We start from the raw sequence: 17,349 nt of genomic DNA on the forward strand, positions 1-17,349 counted from the left end.
GAGGTCCCACCTTAGCGGCTTTCACGAGGACCTGAGAACGTCATGACTTTAGAAGCTCGTTTATTAGTGTGCCTAGAGTGCAACCAATGTCTGAGAATAGATTTGGAAAATAACCACTTTTTCACGATGGTGGATACCATCAATTTGCTTATTACACATTTTCTCACAGATAATTATAATGGGTGTCTTTACTGCAGCTAGGATTCTTTTTTTTTTTTTTTAAGATTTCGTTGTTGTTCTAATTTTCCTATATGTGCTGCCAAAGCGAGCACTAAAGATCTTATTATTGAATCGAGCCCCGCGTCAGGCAGGGAGCCGGCTTGGCCGGAGGCCTGCTTCTCCCTCTCCTCCCAGCTCATGCTCCCTAGCCATCTCGGTCACTACCTTTGTCTCTCTCTCCCTCTCTCTGTCTCTCAATAAATAACATCTTTTTTTTTTTTTTTAATGCGAGCAAGCAGGGGGAGGGGCAGAGGCAAGGGAGAGAGAACCCAAGCAGACTCTGTGCTGAGCGTGGAGCCCAATGCGGACTCGACCTCACAGCCCTGAGATGATGACCTGAGCCACCCCGCACTCCGCAGCTAGGATTCTTATTATAAATTTCCAGCCTCTAAACTGAAAACCGCAGTCTTCCGTCTTGTAATTGGCACATACGGGGAGCGCTCCCCAACTTTCCCAAGTGGGAATTGGTCAGCCTATAGCTGTACTTCTGATTGGTAAGATCTCATTTAATGAAGTATTTTTGTTTCTTTCTTATTAGGAGAAAACACATTTCTTAAGCATTTCTTGAGCTTCTAGAATGGAGGCCCTGGAGGATGCGGCCCGTTCTGTTTTATACGCCTGCACTCAGAATACAGCCTGCACACAACTGCCCAATAAATGGTTGTCGAAGTCGTGGTGCCCAGGTGTGCCTGCTTAGGTGGTAGCCAGCCTCCACGATGGTCTCCAATGACCCCTGCCTCCTGCTACCTTAACCGTTGCTTTGTCCTCTCTTACGCTGTTGCAGGGTTGGTGAGTGTGACGGGTGGATGTGGCAGTCATGATGGGATGTCACCACCAAGCTTGGGTTAATAACATCTTGGTGTCTCTGCCTTTGGGGAAGGTCACATAGAGAAGTCCCTGTGGTGAGGGCCTGAAGCCTCCTGCCAACAGCTACACGGGTGGTCTTGGAAGTGATTCCCAGTCCCACATGAGTCTTCAGAGCCTGCAGCTCTGGCCAGTAGCTTGAATGTAACCTTGCGGGAAAGTCTGAGCCAGAACCACCCAGCTGAGCCATTCCACGGTTCCTTAACCTTCAGAAACTCTAAGTTAATAAAAGTTGTTTCAAGATGTTATATGTGGAGGGTAATTTGTTATACAGCAGTAGGTAACTAGTACAACATGAAATCCCAAACATTTCTCACCAAAACCCTATGAGGAAGGCATTACCAACACTTCCTGACCCGTGAAGATACAGAGGGTTGGCAAAGAAATCAGGGAACTTGTCTAAATGCGTCTCAGTTACCAACCAGGTCAGACACCTGCTATCTCACAAAATACAAAAACATCACATTTCTCTTGCCCAAATAATCTTACCCTTAAAGTCTGTCGCTCTGTTATCATTTGGGATCTTGACATCTGGTAATAATAAAAGCAATGACTATTAAAAATACACCAAGGGAAGCTGTTAGCATAACCCATAAATGTTTGAGGTTTCATGGTTGTGATTTCCAAACAGAGAAATGACAACATGTTGGAAGGAACAGATGAGTTGAAAGGAGAATCTGAACGTGGCACAGTTAAAATCATCTGTAGGTATTTTTAGCACAAAGAAAGAAGTCCCCTTGGTAGACATGGCTAAAAACGTAGGGCCATTTTCCTGTGCTATGTATTTCATGTGCTGTGTATCTCGTGTGCTATAAGTCAACGAATGTCATAGCAAAACGATTGCTTGTTGAGAACATGGATGGGCCTTGAAAGTGTGAAGCACTTTTTTTTTTATTATTTTAAAAGATTTTATTTATTCATAAGAGATACCCAGAGAGAGGCAGAGACACAGGCAGCGGGAGAAGCAGGCTCCATGCAGGGAGCCTGATGTGGGACTGAATCCCAGGACCCTGGGATCACGACCTGAGCTGAAGACAGACGCTCAATCACTGAGCCACCCAGGGGCCCCTATGAAGCAGGTTTAAGGAATACAGGCTCATTTCTATGTGGCCCTTACTGAAGTGGAGGAAGGGACCACCCAGAAGCAGCACTCTAGGATCCAATCTCCATCAGCCTCCAAATTTTAAGTGAAAGAGTGACTCTGCTATGCCAACACAGCTTCAGGACAAATTCTTAGACCTCTTTTTCTTCTAACCGGACTGCTGCCCCTAAAATATTCCTATACAGAAATTCTGGGGTGGCTCTGGGAAGCAGTGAGCTTCAGCCACACAGCTGGATAACAGAGAGAACTGAAGGCTATTAAGCGTATCAGAACAAGGTGGAGTCCTGGAACACTGGTGGGCCCACGTTGGTGTGTGCAGTGTGTCCAAGACCCTTGTAATCACCAATGATTAAATTGCTGCCTTTTCCCTTTTCTTTTTTTAAGATTTTTTATTTATTTATTTGTTTGTTTAACAGTCAGAGAGAGAGAGAGAGAGAGAGAGAGAGAGAACAAGCCAGGGGAGCGAGAGGGGGCAAAGCAGGCTTCCCAGGAGCAGGGAGCCCATGTGAGGCTCAATCCGAGGACCCTGGGATCATGACCTGAGCCGAAGACAGACACTTCACTGAGTGAGCTACCCAGGCGCTCCAAATTACTGCCTTTTTAAAATATTTTTTAAAACAGAAAATGAATGACAGAACTTATAACACCCCTCACCCTCATGTGTGATGTGTGTACCTATGTTGCATGTGTATCTACATCCTATGCAATTTACACACTTAAAGTATCTGGTTCGACGGGTTTTAGTATATTCAGGGTCGTATGACCATCACCACAATTTTAGATATTTTTGTTACCCCCTAAAAGTACAAACACACGCTCTTGCACGTGCACAGTGAAGTACATGCATTACTCAGTGCCCTCAGCCACAGGTGACCACTTCTCTCTGTACAGACTTGCCCACGCGGGGCGCTGCATGTAACCAGGACCATATGACACGCGGTGGTGTGACCAGCTTCTTCCATGATCATAAAGATGACGGTCTTCTCAGAAGGCCTCCTGGTCCCCGCGGGGGTCAGTGCTCCGGCCGCCCTGTCATCACAGTCTGTCGTGTGACCACATCACATTGAATGTATCCACTTGCCAGTTGATGGGCGTTTGCATTGTTTTCACGTTTTGGCTGCTGCCAACATTCGGGTGGGTCTGTGCCAACACACGACATGTGGGGGCAACACCGGAGCGGAATTGCTGGGTGACGTCCGACTCCCCCAAGTGTCCTGAGGAGCTGCCAGGTTATGGACCCAGGGGCCTCCAGTCTCCCCACATCCTTCTCGGTGCTTGTGGTCACCGTCGTGTGGCCGGTACCTCTCCATGCATGGGACAGCCGCAGCAGGCTGTGGCCCTGCCCCTCCTCCCCTGCCGGCCAGGGACGGGGACGTCGCCCTCTCCACTCGCAGGCACCCCAGCATCCACCAGAGCCCACGAAGGTATGTACTCTGTGCGGAAAAAAGTCCATTCAGATTCTTTGCCTATTAAAAAAAAATGGGTTCTTTTTTATTACTGGGTTCGAAGAATTCTTTATATATTCTGGATTCAATCCCTTATCAAATCTTTTTTTTAAAGATTTTATTTATTTATTCATTAGAGTCACACAGAGAGAGAGGCAGAGACACAGGCAGAGGGAGAAGCAGGCTCCATGCAGGGAGCCCGATGTGGGACTCGATCCCGGGTCCCCAGGATCAGGCCCTGGGCTGAAGGTGGCGCTAAACCGCTGAGCCACACGGGCTGCCCTCCCTTATCAAATCTAATTTTCCAATACTTTCTCCCATGCTGTGGGATGTCTTTCTTGATGGCGTCTCTTGAAATACAAAAGTTTTAAATAACGATAAAGTCTAATTTATCAATGTTTTCTCTTGTTGCTCATGTTTTTGGTGTCATATCTAAGAAGGCTTTACCTAAGATAAGGTCAACATGATTTTATTCTAAGAGTTTCATAGTTTTAGCTCTTATGGTTTATTTTGAGTTAATTCTTGTGTATGGTGTAAAGAAGGGGTCCCGCTTCATTCTTTTGCATGTGGAAAATCTCACAATGAGTTACTTTTTTTCAGGGAGAAGCAAAAGAATGAGCTTTTTGATGCTTGACCTTTCATTATAATATTTAAAATTCAAATGATTAGGTTCTAAATTTCCCTATGGCCCTGAATTCTTTCCTTCCTTCCTTCCCTCCTTCCTTCTTTCCTTCCTTCCTTCCTTCCCTCCTCCCTCTTTCTTTCCTTCCTTCCTTCTTCCTTCTTTCCTTCCTTCCTTCCTTCCTTCCTTCCTTCCTTCCTTCCTTCCTTCCTTTTTCCTTCTTCTCCTTTCATAGTTGTTGCCGACTTCTATTGTTATTCTTTCAGATAATTAACAGATAGTTAGTTATTGAACACCTCCTGCATGCCTGGTACTTCACCATGTGGTGAAGGGGAATATGTACAAGACATAGACTCTGCCCTAAAACAGTTTACAGTTCAGTTGAGGTAGTAAGTGTCACATATGTTAAACATTGACCAATAACATAAGGTCAATAACAACCTAAGCTTGAAGTGGTCCCAGAAATACAGTGAAACATTTGTATTGTGATAAGACAGCAAAACCACATATAGACCAATGACATACAACTAAAGAGATGTGGCAATCGGGCTCACACACTGCTGGTGGAAATGTAACATGGTGTAGCCACATTGGAAACCAGTTGGCAGTTCCTTAAATGGTTAGATCCAAAGTTGCCATTTCTAATCCTAGAGAAATGAAAACATATTTCCAGGCAAAACCTTGTACACAGATGTTTATAGCAGCATTATTCGTAAGAACCCCAAAGTGGAAAAAGCCAAAATGTCCATCAACTGATGGATAAATAAAATGTAGTATATCCATACTATAGAATATTATTCAGTCATTACCAGAAATAAAATATGGATAATGCTACAACATAGATGAACCTTGACAAGAGTATGCTAAGTGAAAGAAGCGAATCACAAAATAGCACACGTTATATGATTCCATTTGTTAAAAATGTTCATAATAGGCAAATCCATAGATGGAAAGTAGATGAGTGGCTGCTTAGGGCCTGGGGGATGAGGTGATAGGGGAGCGGCAGCTAGAGCGTGAGCTTTCTTTTCGAGGTGATCAAAATATTTCAAGATCGACTGTGGTGATGGCTGCACAACATTGAATTTATCAAAAATAATTTATCTGTAAAAAGTAAATGGGTAAATTAAATGGTGCATTAATTATATTTCAATAAAGCTGTTATTAAAGAAACAAAGACATAAAGTCAACCAAAGCCAGAGGGATGAGGGAAAGAGAGAGGTAAGTGAGTGCAGGCTGGGAAGTCTAAGAAGGCTTCAGAGCAACAGCTTATCTGTTCATCTGTGTCTTCGTTGTTCATCGATGAAGTACGCAGTGAGCACTTAAACGTGCCGGATATTGTTCTAGGTGCAAGGGAGCCAGCAATGAATAGAACAAAGCTCTAGCTCTAAAAAATAAAACATAGTTAGAAGGAGAAAGTGGAGAAGGGCTCCCATATCGGAGGTTGAAGAAAGCTTCTTCGGGGAGGTAGTATTTAGGCTGAGACCTGAGTGAAGGGTAGGAGCAGAGTATGTAGGAGCTCTGGGGGAAAAGCATTCTGGGCAGAGGGAACAGCAAGCACAGAGGCCTCGAGGCAGGAGTGTTGGAGGCTGAGTAGAAAGCCTCCCTGAAGCGGGAGAAAATAGATCAATCAGAGGGCCAAGCAAGGGCCAGATCAAGGGAGGACCTGAAGCCACGGAAAGATCTTTGAATTTTTTCCCTCAGTGTGATGGGGGAGGGTTTTGGACAGAGATGGTTTAGTGTGGTTTTTAATAATAGAATTTTCTTTTTTTTAAAGATTTTATTTGTTTGATAGAGAGAGAGAGAGAGAGAGAGGGAGAGCAGGTAGGAGGGGGAGGGGGAGAGGCGGGTTCCCGCTGAGCGCCATGAGGGGCTCTATCTCAGGACCCTGGGATCGTGACCTGAGCCAAAGGCAGATGCTTAACCGACTGAGCCACTCAGGTGTGCCTACAAAATGATTAATATTTTAGAGCATCTCCGTTTGTTCCGAGGTGTATAGCTTGTAAAGGCAAGAGCAGAAGCTCAGAGCCTAGGTGGGAGGCTGCTGTGGCCTGAAAGCAGAAAGCTAAAGCCAACACGATTGGCTGCTGGATTGAACTAAGGACATGGGTCAGATTTCAAAATGAAATGTTTCAGCTATGTTTCTATCAACATCCTGATTATAACTTACACAAGCAGAGACTTCAAGCTGGCGACCTGCCGTGCACGCTTGTGTGTGGATGTGCTTTAGATAACTTTATTGAGGTGAAATTTACGTATAGTGAAATTCACCAATTTAAAATGTAGGGTTTTTTTTTTGTTTTGTTTTGATAAATGTACACAGCCAGTGCATATACTACAATCACGATATAGGATGTTTTAATCCCCCTAGAAGGTTCCCTCACGCCCATTTGCCAGGCTCAGCTCCTAGAAACCACTTATCTGTCTTTTCTTCCTGTAGTTTTGCCTTTTACAGACTGTCCTATAAATAGAATCATCTGTCTTCTGTGTCTGTCTTGTTTCACTTAGTGCTTTTGAGATCGATCCACTTCATGGCATTTGTCAATAATGTGCACCCTTTTTACTGCTTTACGGTGAATGCAATAGACCATACTTGGTCATTTTGGGAAAGCCTTAACAAAATGCCATAGACTAAGTGACTTAAATAAGAGAGACTGGTTGTTTTTTGGTTTTTGTTTTTTGTTTTTTTAGTTCTAGAAGTTTGAGATCAGGGTATCAGCATGGTTGGGTTCTTGTGAGGACTTTCGTCCAGGCTTGCAGATGGCCAACTTCTCTCTGGGTCATCACATGCAGGAGGGGCACATTAATCCCATTATGAGGGCTCCAGCCTCATGGCCTCCTCTACGCCTAATTACCAAAGGCCCCATCTTCAAATATCAAATCGGGTGTTAAGTCTTCAATGTATGAGTTCTGGGGGACACGATTCAGTCCATAGCACAGCCGAATACACTAGACCACGATCTGTCCCATGAATTTGCCAGTGAATAGGCAGTTAGATTATTTCCAGTTTGGGGCTGTTATAAACATTTGAGTGCAATTTCAACCTGGTCTTGGGCTGAAGCATTGCAATAAACCCAATAAACTGCTGTGTGATAGGGCAAGTCAGATGACTCAGCTTCTATTTTTGACACAAAAAAATCATGCAATTGGCAATATTCGCCTAGAGAACGATGTTCACTGTTGACACTGTGAGTGACATGTGACAGATTCAAAGTATTTTCAATGACGTGGCTGCTGATGCACAACACGGTGGGCCCTTCACATCTTATGCATTCACAAGCTTTTACATTTGTCTGAGTCTTTCTCTGCTCCACACATATTTTTACCACCATCAGTTGTAATCTATCTTTGCAGATTCCACATTGGGTTGTATTAAATTAGTGGTTCCTCAACTTCTTTGAAAACTTCCTGTTCATTCAGACCATTCACAGAGGCCCATCCTATAGTCATTTCAAATTTGGCGTTGACTCCTCAAATAAATACTAAGCGAGCAGGATCAGTAACATCTGTTAACTCATCAAAAGCCAAGGAAAGCTACCAGAAATAATCTGCTTTGGCTTTCAATTGATTACTGATTTGCTTCCCCATGTTCTCTTCTGCCCCCAAATCTCATAGTAGCAGACAAGTTCATTTTCTCTGCACACGTTTTGTCAGCTGCTCAGTCAGACCCAATCTAAGTAATTCCCCATCAGTAAATGGCCACCCTTGTTCGGCTAACACATGAACAAATCAGAAACTTCGGCTGCAGCTCTTTCACCATGAAGAAATTCTGATGTACTGAGATAGTCTGTTTTATTATTTTTAAAAGATTTTATTTATTTATTCATGAGAGGCACAGAGAGAGAGAGGCAGAGACACAGGCAGAGGGAGAAGCAGGCTCTCTGCGGGAAGCCCGATGAAGGACTCGATCCCGGGACCCCAGGACCACACCCTGAGCCAAAGGCAGACGCTCAACCGCAGAGCCTCCCAGGTGTCCCTATCCATTGTATGCCTTTAGCATGGCTATCATGCTATTGCATAAGAAACCCAATGCTTTGCGCCATCTAATTCAATAACAGAATAATTCACATCCATTGGATTATTGTTCAGGCTGGTACCTCAGCCCAGCTTCTCCTTCTGCCCCAATTCTGCTTCTGTCTTGCCTTACACAGATGTGAATTCTAAAAGCACCCTCCTGCTGGTCCTCGTGTGCTTGCATCAAGAGGAGAGCCTGCTCCCAAGAGGAGCAGGGGGGCAGGAGTGGTCTGAGAAAGCAGTTCATCAGGTGGGGTTCTGGAGCTGTAGTGGTCTTTGCTAGCCTAGCCCCGAGCGCCCCCTGACCGCCAGTACCTGGAACACAGATAGTTGTTGGTTAGCATAAAGTGGGGGTCCAATTGTGAAACCCTTCACGGGTGGTGACCTGGGATGGTATGCTTCCAGAAGGGAATGTACGAGACATCTGAGCAACACAGGGGGACCACAACGGCACAATGGCATTGGGTGGCAATTACTAAGCTTCACTGACATCTTATGGAAAAAAAATTTTTTTAAAGATGAGGGTTAACAGGCAATTGTATAAAAGCCACGTGGCCACTTATGCTTCTATAGATGGTATAGATGGTATTACTGTTTTCAGTGGTAAAAGATGCTGTGTGTGGTTTGCGGCAACTTCCCCTGGGAATCACAACATAGGTCCTTGGGGTGTTGGAGTAAGGCCATGCCATGTATCGGAGAGGTTTGTGTGCCTTTTGAAAAAAACTGCTCATGTGCCACTGGGCCCGATCATAGGACATCGAGGGACCACATGTCAGAACTACCCATCATGAGCGAGGCTCTATCAAACCCACCAAGACGTAATACCAGGCAGCCAGCAGTAATCCATCCTATGATGGAGCCGGTGCATCTGGGATGGAACACAAGTGATAGGATCAGATGGTTCAAGCAAGTTTTGCTTGGACAGGCAGCCCAGATGCCAGGTCGTGACACACCCTTACACCAGCACCTCCTCAGCTCACACTGATGGCTATATGTAGGCTTCCTTTCCTTACAGCCAGCTGAAAGAGGAGGGAAAATCCTGTGTTTGACTTGTGGAGAGTTGTCTCAGTATGTAATTGAGAACGGAGGGTAGTTGCCCCTCACTTAGGGGTGACCTTGAGAAACAGGTGAAAGATCTTCTCAGTGGGCAGAACTTCAAGAGGTGCACCTGGGCACCGACTCTGTAGACAGAGCAGTGCCCCAAGGTTAGAATACACATGAACTCAGGGGCAATGGTGAAAGGACTGTATGACTGGTAGAGGCCTGGAAGAAGAAATTTGGGAAGATTAGGGACAAAGAGTTTGGGATAGAGACACAAGGATGGATAGACGTATGGGAATTACCACAAGGCATGAAGATCTTTAAGTAGTCTCCACACCCAACATGGGGCTTGAACTCATGAGCCAAAGATCAAGAGTTACATGTTCTACTGACTGAGCCAGCCAAATACCCCGAGTAGGATCTTTGTATCACATGGCAACACCAGCTAGAAAGCATTCACCATGGAAGAGACACTAAATAACTAAAAAAAGCAAAATTCACTTGGGCAGGCGACCTCAGCCAGTCTCTCATCAGCTGCCCAGTGCTGGCTCGAAGGAGACACGGAAAAAGTGGCCACAATGGTAGATGCAGAGGCTAGTGTGAGCCTGAGAGCATGGGCTCCCACTTACAAGGACCACTGTCAGCTACTGTTGAATATGCCCCCGACGTCATAACCATCCTCCAGGAGACCAATTGGCCAGGTAGTGGTAACTTGACTACATGGAATCCCTTCCATCCTGGTGGAGCCATGACTCATCCTGACAGGAAATAGCGTATTCTGGGTACTGTTTACCTTTCCTGCCCACAAGATCCCATCCAGTACCGCTACCTGAAGGCTTTTTGAAGATTTCATTCACCAGCACAAGATCTTACATAACATCAGGTCAGGGACCCAACTTACTGAAGTGGATGTGCAGGAATGAGTCTATGATCACAGAATTGAGTCATCTAGTCATATACTGGACCACCCAGAGCTGCTGGCCTGATAGGGCATTGGAATGGCCTCCTGATGCCCACTTGAAGCTCCAGCTTAGAGGCAATACCTTATGAGGATGGGGTTCAGCTTCCAGGAAGCCACATCCATCTTGAATCAAAGACCTTTATACGGTGCTGTGTGCCCAGTCAGAAGAACACATGGGCCCAGGAACCAAGGAGGTAGGAGCAAGAGGGACCTAGTACCGTCACTCTCAATGGGCATTTGTAGAATTTGGGCTTCCAGATCTCACAATTCCAGATCTCTGGGCCCTGCAGGGATAGAGGTATTTGTCCCCAAAGGGGAATCTTCCACAAGAGGACACAGCAGCAGTCCTATTGAACTGTAAGCTGCAGAGGCTACCTGAGTGCTCTTGGCACCTTGTTTGTAGGGACCAGAAGGCAAGAAGGAGAGTCATCATCTTGGCCAAGAGTGATCTACTTAGGTGCTTCTCAGTACTCTCGTACTCAATTTTGACAATAAATGGGCAAGAGCAGCACCCCTGAGCCCCTGAGAAGTTGTGGTGGTTAGGGGCTCAGATCCTCAGGGAAGCCATCGAGATCAGAAGAGATGCTGGCTGAGAGGGAAATTTAGGATTGAATGCAAGCAAGGAAAAAAAAAAAAAAAGCAAGCAAGCAAGGAGACAATAAGTTCCAGGTGTGGCTTCCAGGTGGAGGAATAAAGAGGTGTTGGGAGAAGTTGTTGATTTGTAGGCATCTTTTGAAGGGAAAGCCGATGGGATTTGTTAGTTAGACTTGACAAAGATGGAAAGGTTGATTGTTGACAAATTGGGAACTGAGATCCTTTCTGAACATGTCACTCTCCTGCTTAAAAATTTCATGGTAAAGTTCAGCCTTTTTTAGCAAGTCATTCATTAGTTTGTTGATTCATTCAGCAAATACTGACTGAATGCCTACTATGAGCCAGGCACTGTGCAAGGTGTTGAAGACTTAAAATAATAATATTAAAATAATAATAATAATAATAATAATAATAATAATGGAGATAGGATAGCTTCTCTGCCTTTACAGGCCTTATAGTCAGATGGGTGAGATAGACAAGTAACCAGGTCATTACAACCCATGTGACAACTGCCAGTATAGGGAAAGTACAGGTGAAAATAGGGGTACATGGGAGAAGTACCTCATCCAGAGTTAGTGGGAGGAGGAATGTTCAAGCCAAAATTTCAAGAATAAATAGGTTTTTTTTTAAAAGATTTTATTCATTTATTCATGAGAGACATGGAGAGAGAGGCAGAGACACAGGCAGAGGGAGAATCAGGCTCCGCTCAGGGAGCCCGATGTGGGACTCAATCCCAGGTCTCCAGGATCAGGCCTGGGGCTGAAGGCGGTGCTAAACCGCTGAGCCACTCAGGATGCCCAAGAATGAATAGGTATTAACAAGTTGAAGGAGTAAATGGAGATGGAGGAAGAAATGAGAGGGGAGACAGAGGGGGTAGGGCATTGGAGGATAGGAAGGAAGTTCTGTATGGCCACGGGGCGGGGGTGTTGAAGACAAGTCTCAAGAGAAAAGGAAGGATTAGTTCACACAGGGCTTATATGTCATGGTAGGGGGTTTGCATATTATTATATAAGCCCATGGCGGGGGGAGGGGGAAAGCCCATGATGGGGCACTGAAGTGTGTTCAACAGAAGAGTAACATCATAGATTTGCCCTTATTTATTTATTTATTTATTTATTTATTTATTTATTTATTAAAATATTTTATTCATTTATTCATGAGAGAGGCAGAGACACAGGCAGAGGGAGAAGCAGGCTCCTTGAGGGGAGCCTGATGTAGGACTTGATCCCAGGACTCTGGGATCACACCCTGAGCCACCTAGTTGCCCCCAATTTACCCTTTTGAAAGAGCCCTTTATTTGCAGTAGGCGATGGATTGGAGGGTGAAGACTAGAAGTTAAGAGAACAGTAAGAAGGCAACCGCAGCAATCCCAACACGGAGTCGGGTAGAAGGGAGTCCTAGATGGATCTGGGAGCTGTTTCTGGCATGAGCAGTTGAGTGGAGGTGGAAAGCACTTCCTGACAAAGGGAATACGGGAGAATTAAATCTGGAAGGGGATGCTGTCAACTGTGTACGTGTGGGTTTGAGTTGTTGAGGGACATCCTGAGGAGATGCCCAAGTGGGCAGGTATATATGTGGATGTAAAGGTCAGGAGAGATTTGGCAGCCAAGGGCACTGAAGCCAGGATGTGGGTGGGGTGCCCAGGGACAGGAAAGGTGGAGCAAGCGAGGGCCAGGGTGGGCAATTCACCCACATTGAAGGCCTTGCCCAAGGAGGACGGTAGTTGTAGTTGTGTCTCCAGCCGCTCTGCCTCTTTCTGCAGCAGCGCACGGCCCCGATCCTGTCCTTGGACCTTCCCCTTATGGGCTTTTGCCTACATGGTTTCTTTCTTTCTTTCTTTTCTTTTCTTTCTTTCTTTCTTTCTTTCTTTCTTTCTTTCTTTCTTTCTTCTTTCTTTCTTTCTTTTCTTTCTTTCTTTCTTTCTTTCTTTTCTTTCTTTCTTCTTTCTTCTTTCCTTCCTTTCTTTCCTTTCTTTCTTTCTCTTTCTTCTTTTTTTCTTTCTTTCTTTTTAAAAGATTTTATTTATTTATTCCTGAGAAACAGAAAGAAAGAGAGAGAGAGAGGCAGAGACACAGGCAGAAGGAGAAGCAGGCTCCCTGCGGGGAGCCCAACGTGGGACTCGATCCCAGGACCCCGGGGTCACGTCCTGCGCCAAAGGCAGATGCTCAATCGCTGAGCCCCTCCGGGGCCCGGTTCTTTTTTTAATTTAAGATTTTATGTAATTGAGAGCGAGATCAGGATTGGATACTGCATTTTGTCGAATGCTTTCTCTGCATCTATTGAGAGGATCATATGGTTCTTGGTTTTTCTCTTGCTGATATGATGAATCACATTGATTGTTTTATGAGTGTTGAACCAGCCTTGTGTCCCGGGGATAAATCCTACTTGGTCATGGTGAATAATTTCCTTAATGTGCTGTTGGATCCTATTGGCTAGTATCTTGTTGAGAATTTTTGCATCCATGTTCATCAGGGATATTGGCCTGTAATTCTCCTTTTTGGTGGGGTCTTTGTCTGGTTTTGAAATTAAGGTGATGCTGACCTCATAGAACGAATTTGGAAGTACTCATCTCTTTCTGTCTTTCCAAACAACTTTAGTAGAATAGGTATGATTTCTTCTTTAAACGTTTGATAGAATTCCCCTGGGAAGCCATCTGGCCCTGGACTGTTGTGTCTTGGGAGGTTTTTGATGACTGCTTCAATTTCCTCCCTGGTTATTGGCCTGTTCAGGTTTTCTATTTCTTCCTGTTCCAGTTTTGGTAGTTTGTGGCTTTCCGGGAATGCGTCCATTCCTTCTAGATTGCCTAATTTATTGGCGTAGAGCTGTTCATAATAGGTTTTTAAAATCGTTTGTATTTCCTTGGTGTTGGTAGTGATCTCTCCTTTCTCATTCATGATTTTATTAGTTTGAGTCTTCTCCCTCTTCTTTTTAATAAGGCGAGAGGGCGAGCCCGCTGCCCGCGGGAGCCAGGCCGGGTGGGGGCCCGATGCTGCCTCGCAGGACGCTGCGACCGTGACCCCCGTGACCCGGCGCCCTGGTGGGTGCCTCTCCCTGCTCACCTGTAGGTTTCCCGCGCCGTCTGGGGAGGCCGCCGCGTCCCCGTATCACGTGCCCTGACCGGGAAGACGGGCTGACCCGGGGCAGGTGCAGCGCTGACCTGCGTGACCCGACGGCCGGGAGCAGGGCGAGGGGCGGCCCCGCGCGTGGGGAGGCGGGCGGAGCGGCTGGGGCTGCGGGGCAAGCGCTGCGGCGGGGAGGCAGGTGCTCCCGCCCGCCCCCCCCCCGGCCGCCGGCCCCCGCCGCGCCGCGCGAGGCCTCCCCTTTGCCCCACTTCCCAGGCCCCGCCCCCGCCTTCCGCCGTCCCGATTGGCTGCCGCCCGGCCAATGGGCTGCTGGGACCGAGCGTCTCGCGGGATTCCCGGGCTGCGCGGCCGCGGTGACGGCGCTGCGGGGCGGACGGAGCGGACGCCATGTTCCGAGCGGCGGCCACAGCTCGGCTCCGGCGGGCGGTGAGTGCCGGAGGGAGGCGGGCCGGCTGCTGCCCCGCGGGGGCCTGGGCGCCGACGGGCCGGGGCGCAGGCGGGCGGGCCGGGGCTGTGCGGCGGGCGCCGGGCTCCTTCGGGCGGGGCGGGGCCGAGGTGCGGGTCAGGGTGACCTCAGGTGCGCGGCCGGCTGCCCTGCGTCGGACCCGCGAGCTCCCCGCGTCCCGGACATCGAAGCCTTTCTGCGGGCGGCTCGCGGGAGCGCTCCCGGGGGTCGGGGGCCGAGGAGACAGGGGGCCCGAGGGGCAGGGGGCGGGGTCGGGCGGCAGGAGGCGGGGCCCGCGGGGGCGGGGCCGAGGAGACGGGGGAGGGGGCGGGGCTAGGGGCGGGGCCGGAGAGTCGGGAGGGGAGGGGGCCGGGAACCGGGGGCGGGGGGGGCGGGGCGGAGGAGATGGGGCAGGGGGCGTGGCCAGGACAGGCGGCGGGGCCGGGGAAACGGGGCGGAGCGAGGTGCCGGGAGCTGGCGGGGGGCGGGGGGGCAGCCGCCGCGAGCCTGGAGGGCAGGCGTCTGTACCCCGGGTCTGCGGTGCTGGCCGAGGAGCGGGGCTGCTGACCGCGGTCGCTTTCTGATGCTTTACTTAGAAATCATGTTTGCCACGTTTCCATCTTGCGCGAAACGTTGATAGAGAGCATATTGTCTCTACGCTCTGGGATGATAGTGTTTGGAGACTGACCGATTACAAGTGAAGTGACCATTTATATTGTGGATTCTCTAAGTTTTCCAGTTAAGTGAAAAACAAGGTCGTTAAACTGGGTCAGAGACCTTGGTGACCTTTTTCCTTTTCCGCAGGTTTGTCCTCCTCCGCAGGTTGTTTTAGGCGTGTGTATTTTCCTGTCCACCCCAGAGATTTTCTCCCTGAGACAGAACTTGCAATCTTCCGAGATGTCTGTAGGCTCTTTTGTATGTGTGTGTGTTCCTTGCTTCATTAAACAGCAACAAAACCTGTGTGCCCCTCTCCCCTGTGAGAAAAGTTCAGATCTCCATCCTTCAGGTCAGTCTTTCTCCCAGAACATTTTTCTCCCCAGGAGATGTAGGCATAAACAAGTTAGAGTCATGGCTTTGGAAGATGCCACGTATAGAGTCAGACTGGCAGAAAATAGCTACGCAGTTATTGAAAGGTAATTTTGTGGGCAGGTTAGAAGTCTGGCATAAGTGAAATAATTTGGCACCTGGGTGGCTCAGTTGATTAAGCTTCTGCCTTGGGCTCAACTCTTGATCTCAGGGTCCTGGTGTCGAGCCCCACATGGGACTCCCTGCTCAGCCGGGAACCTGCTTCTCTCTCTCCCTCTCCCCCTCTCCCCCATCATGTTTTCTCTCTTGCAAATAAATAAATGAATGAATGAAGTAACTTTAGTAGGGACAATTTAGGATGTCTTGTAGATATGTGAAAAGTGAAATGATTAGCTTAAGAAATTCTTGTCACACAATTTGCTAATAGACATACATGGTATTTTCAGATCTTTATTGTGGTTTGCCAAAAAGCTTGACCTTGACTCATTTTGGAAATCTGAAGTCAGGCTAAGTAGAGTGCTTGCTCTAAAGGAATAAGAACATTTCAGAGTGGAATTTCAAGAATATAAGGAAGTGATAGGAACACTTCTAAAATAGATCCGTAAATACACATACATAACTTTTTAAAATTTTGAAATAATTTCAAACTTACAGGAAAGTTGTAAGAATAATATATGTAATTCTCAAAACCTTTTTAGTTTCACCAGCTGTTAACAGTTTGACACATTTGCTTCATCTCTTTTCATGGATACTTTTTCTTTCTTTCTTTTTTTTTTTTTTTTTTTTTAAGATTTATGTATTTGTGGTGCCTGGGTGGCACAGTCAGTTAAACATCTGCTTTTGGCTCAGTCATGATCCCTGGGTCCTGAGATCGAGCCTCATGTTGGGCTCCCTACTCAGTGGGGAGCCTGCATCTCCCTCTGCCCCTCACTTGCTCTCTCTCAAATAAGTAAAATATATATATATATTTAGTTTATTTGAGAGAAAGTGTACAAGAGTGCAAGAGGGGGAGAGAGAGCATGTGCGTGAGAGGGTGTGTACTCAGGGAGGGGTGGAGGAAGAAGAAGAGAGAGAATCCAGAAGCAGACTCCTCACGGAGCCCACGTGGGGCTGGATTCAGGGCTTGATCCCAGGACCCTGAGATCATGACCTGAATTGAAACCAAGAGTTGGCCACTCAACCTTTGAGCTACCCAGGTGCCCCTTGTTATTTTTCTGAACCATTTGAAAATGTTGCAGACATGCCCCTTATTCTTGTGTCAGTGTAGTGTGTATTTTCTAAGAGCAGGGAGGTTCACATTTCATTTCCACAGTAAAATCAGCAAAACTAGGAAGTTTAACAGTGATACAATATTGTTATCCAGCCTACAAACATTCAGATGTTGTCATTTGTCACATTAATATTTTTTATGGCAGTTTTTCTCTCAGTTTGGTTTAGGGTAGTCCAGGATTGTGCCTTGCATTTAGTTTTCATGTCTCTTTAGTCTTTGTTAGAAAAGCCCCTCAGCCTTTCTTTGGCTTTGATGGCATTGACATTTTTGAAGAATATAGGTCTTCTTTTTTGTCCCAGATTGAGGTTCATCTGGTATTTCCTCATGAGTCTCACAGAAGTGATATGTGTTCTCAGCGCATCATGCTAGGAAGCTCATAATGTTGATTTATCCCATTATTGGTGATGTTAACTTTACTTGGCTAAAGTTATCAGGTTTTTCCACTCTCAAGTTACTACTTCTCCCTTATGATTTTTACTTTTTTTATTTTTTTATTTTTTAAAATTTTTATTTATTTATGATAGAGGCAGAGACATAGGCAGAGGGGGAAGCAGGCTCCATGCACCGGGAGTCCGACGTGGGATTCGATCCCAGGTCTCCAGGATCATGCCCTGGGCTAAAGGCAGGCGCTAAACTGCTGCGCCACCCAGGGATCCCCTCCCTTTA

The 17,349-nt window shown here is 46.8% G+C and overlaps 1 protein-coding gene and 1 long non-coding RNA gene across 2 annotated transcripts in view; one reads left to right on the plus strand and one right to left on the minus strand.

Moving 5' to 3' along the window:
* Positions 1-142: 142 nt before the first annotated feature.
* Positions 143-14,189, minus strand: LOC144303597 (uncharacterized). Its single transcript, XR_013370619.1, has 2 exons — positions 13,919-14,189; positions 143-3,651 (listed from the first exon to the last, which is right to left on the minus strand). It is a non-coding gene; the product is annotated as an uncharacterized LOC144303597 (long non-coding RNA).
* Positions 14,190-14,228: 39 nt separating this feature from the next.
* The window catches only part of ETFA (electron transfer flavoprotein subunit alpha), an 80,955-nt gene continuing 77,834 nt past the window's right edge, over positions 14,229-17,349 (plus strand). Inside the window, exon 1 of the mRNA XM_077882054.1 lies at positions 14,229-14,368. Within this exon, the coding sequence (XP_077738180.1) occupies positions 14,330-14,368 (39 nt within the window). The 5' untranslated portion in view covers positions 14,229-14,329. The remainder of the gene's footprint in view (positions 14,369-17,349) is intronic.

The sequence above is a fragment of the Canis aureus genome, chromosome 32 (genome assembly GCF_053574225.1).
Source record: "Canis aureus isolate CA01 chromosome 32, VMU_Caureus_v.1.0, whole genome shotgun sequence".
NCBI classification, from domain to species: Eukaryota; Metazoa; Chordata; class Mammalia; order Carnivora; family Canidae; genus Canis; species Canis aureus.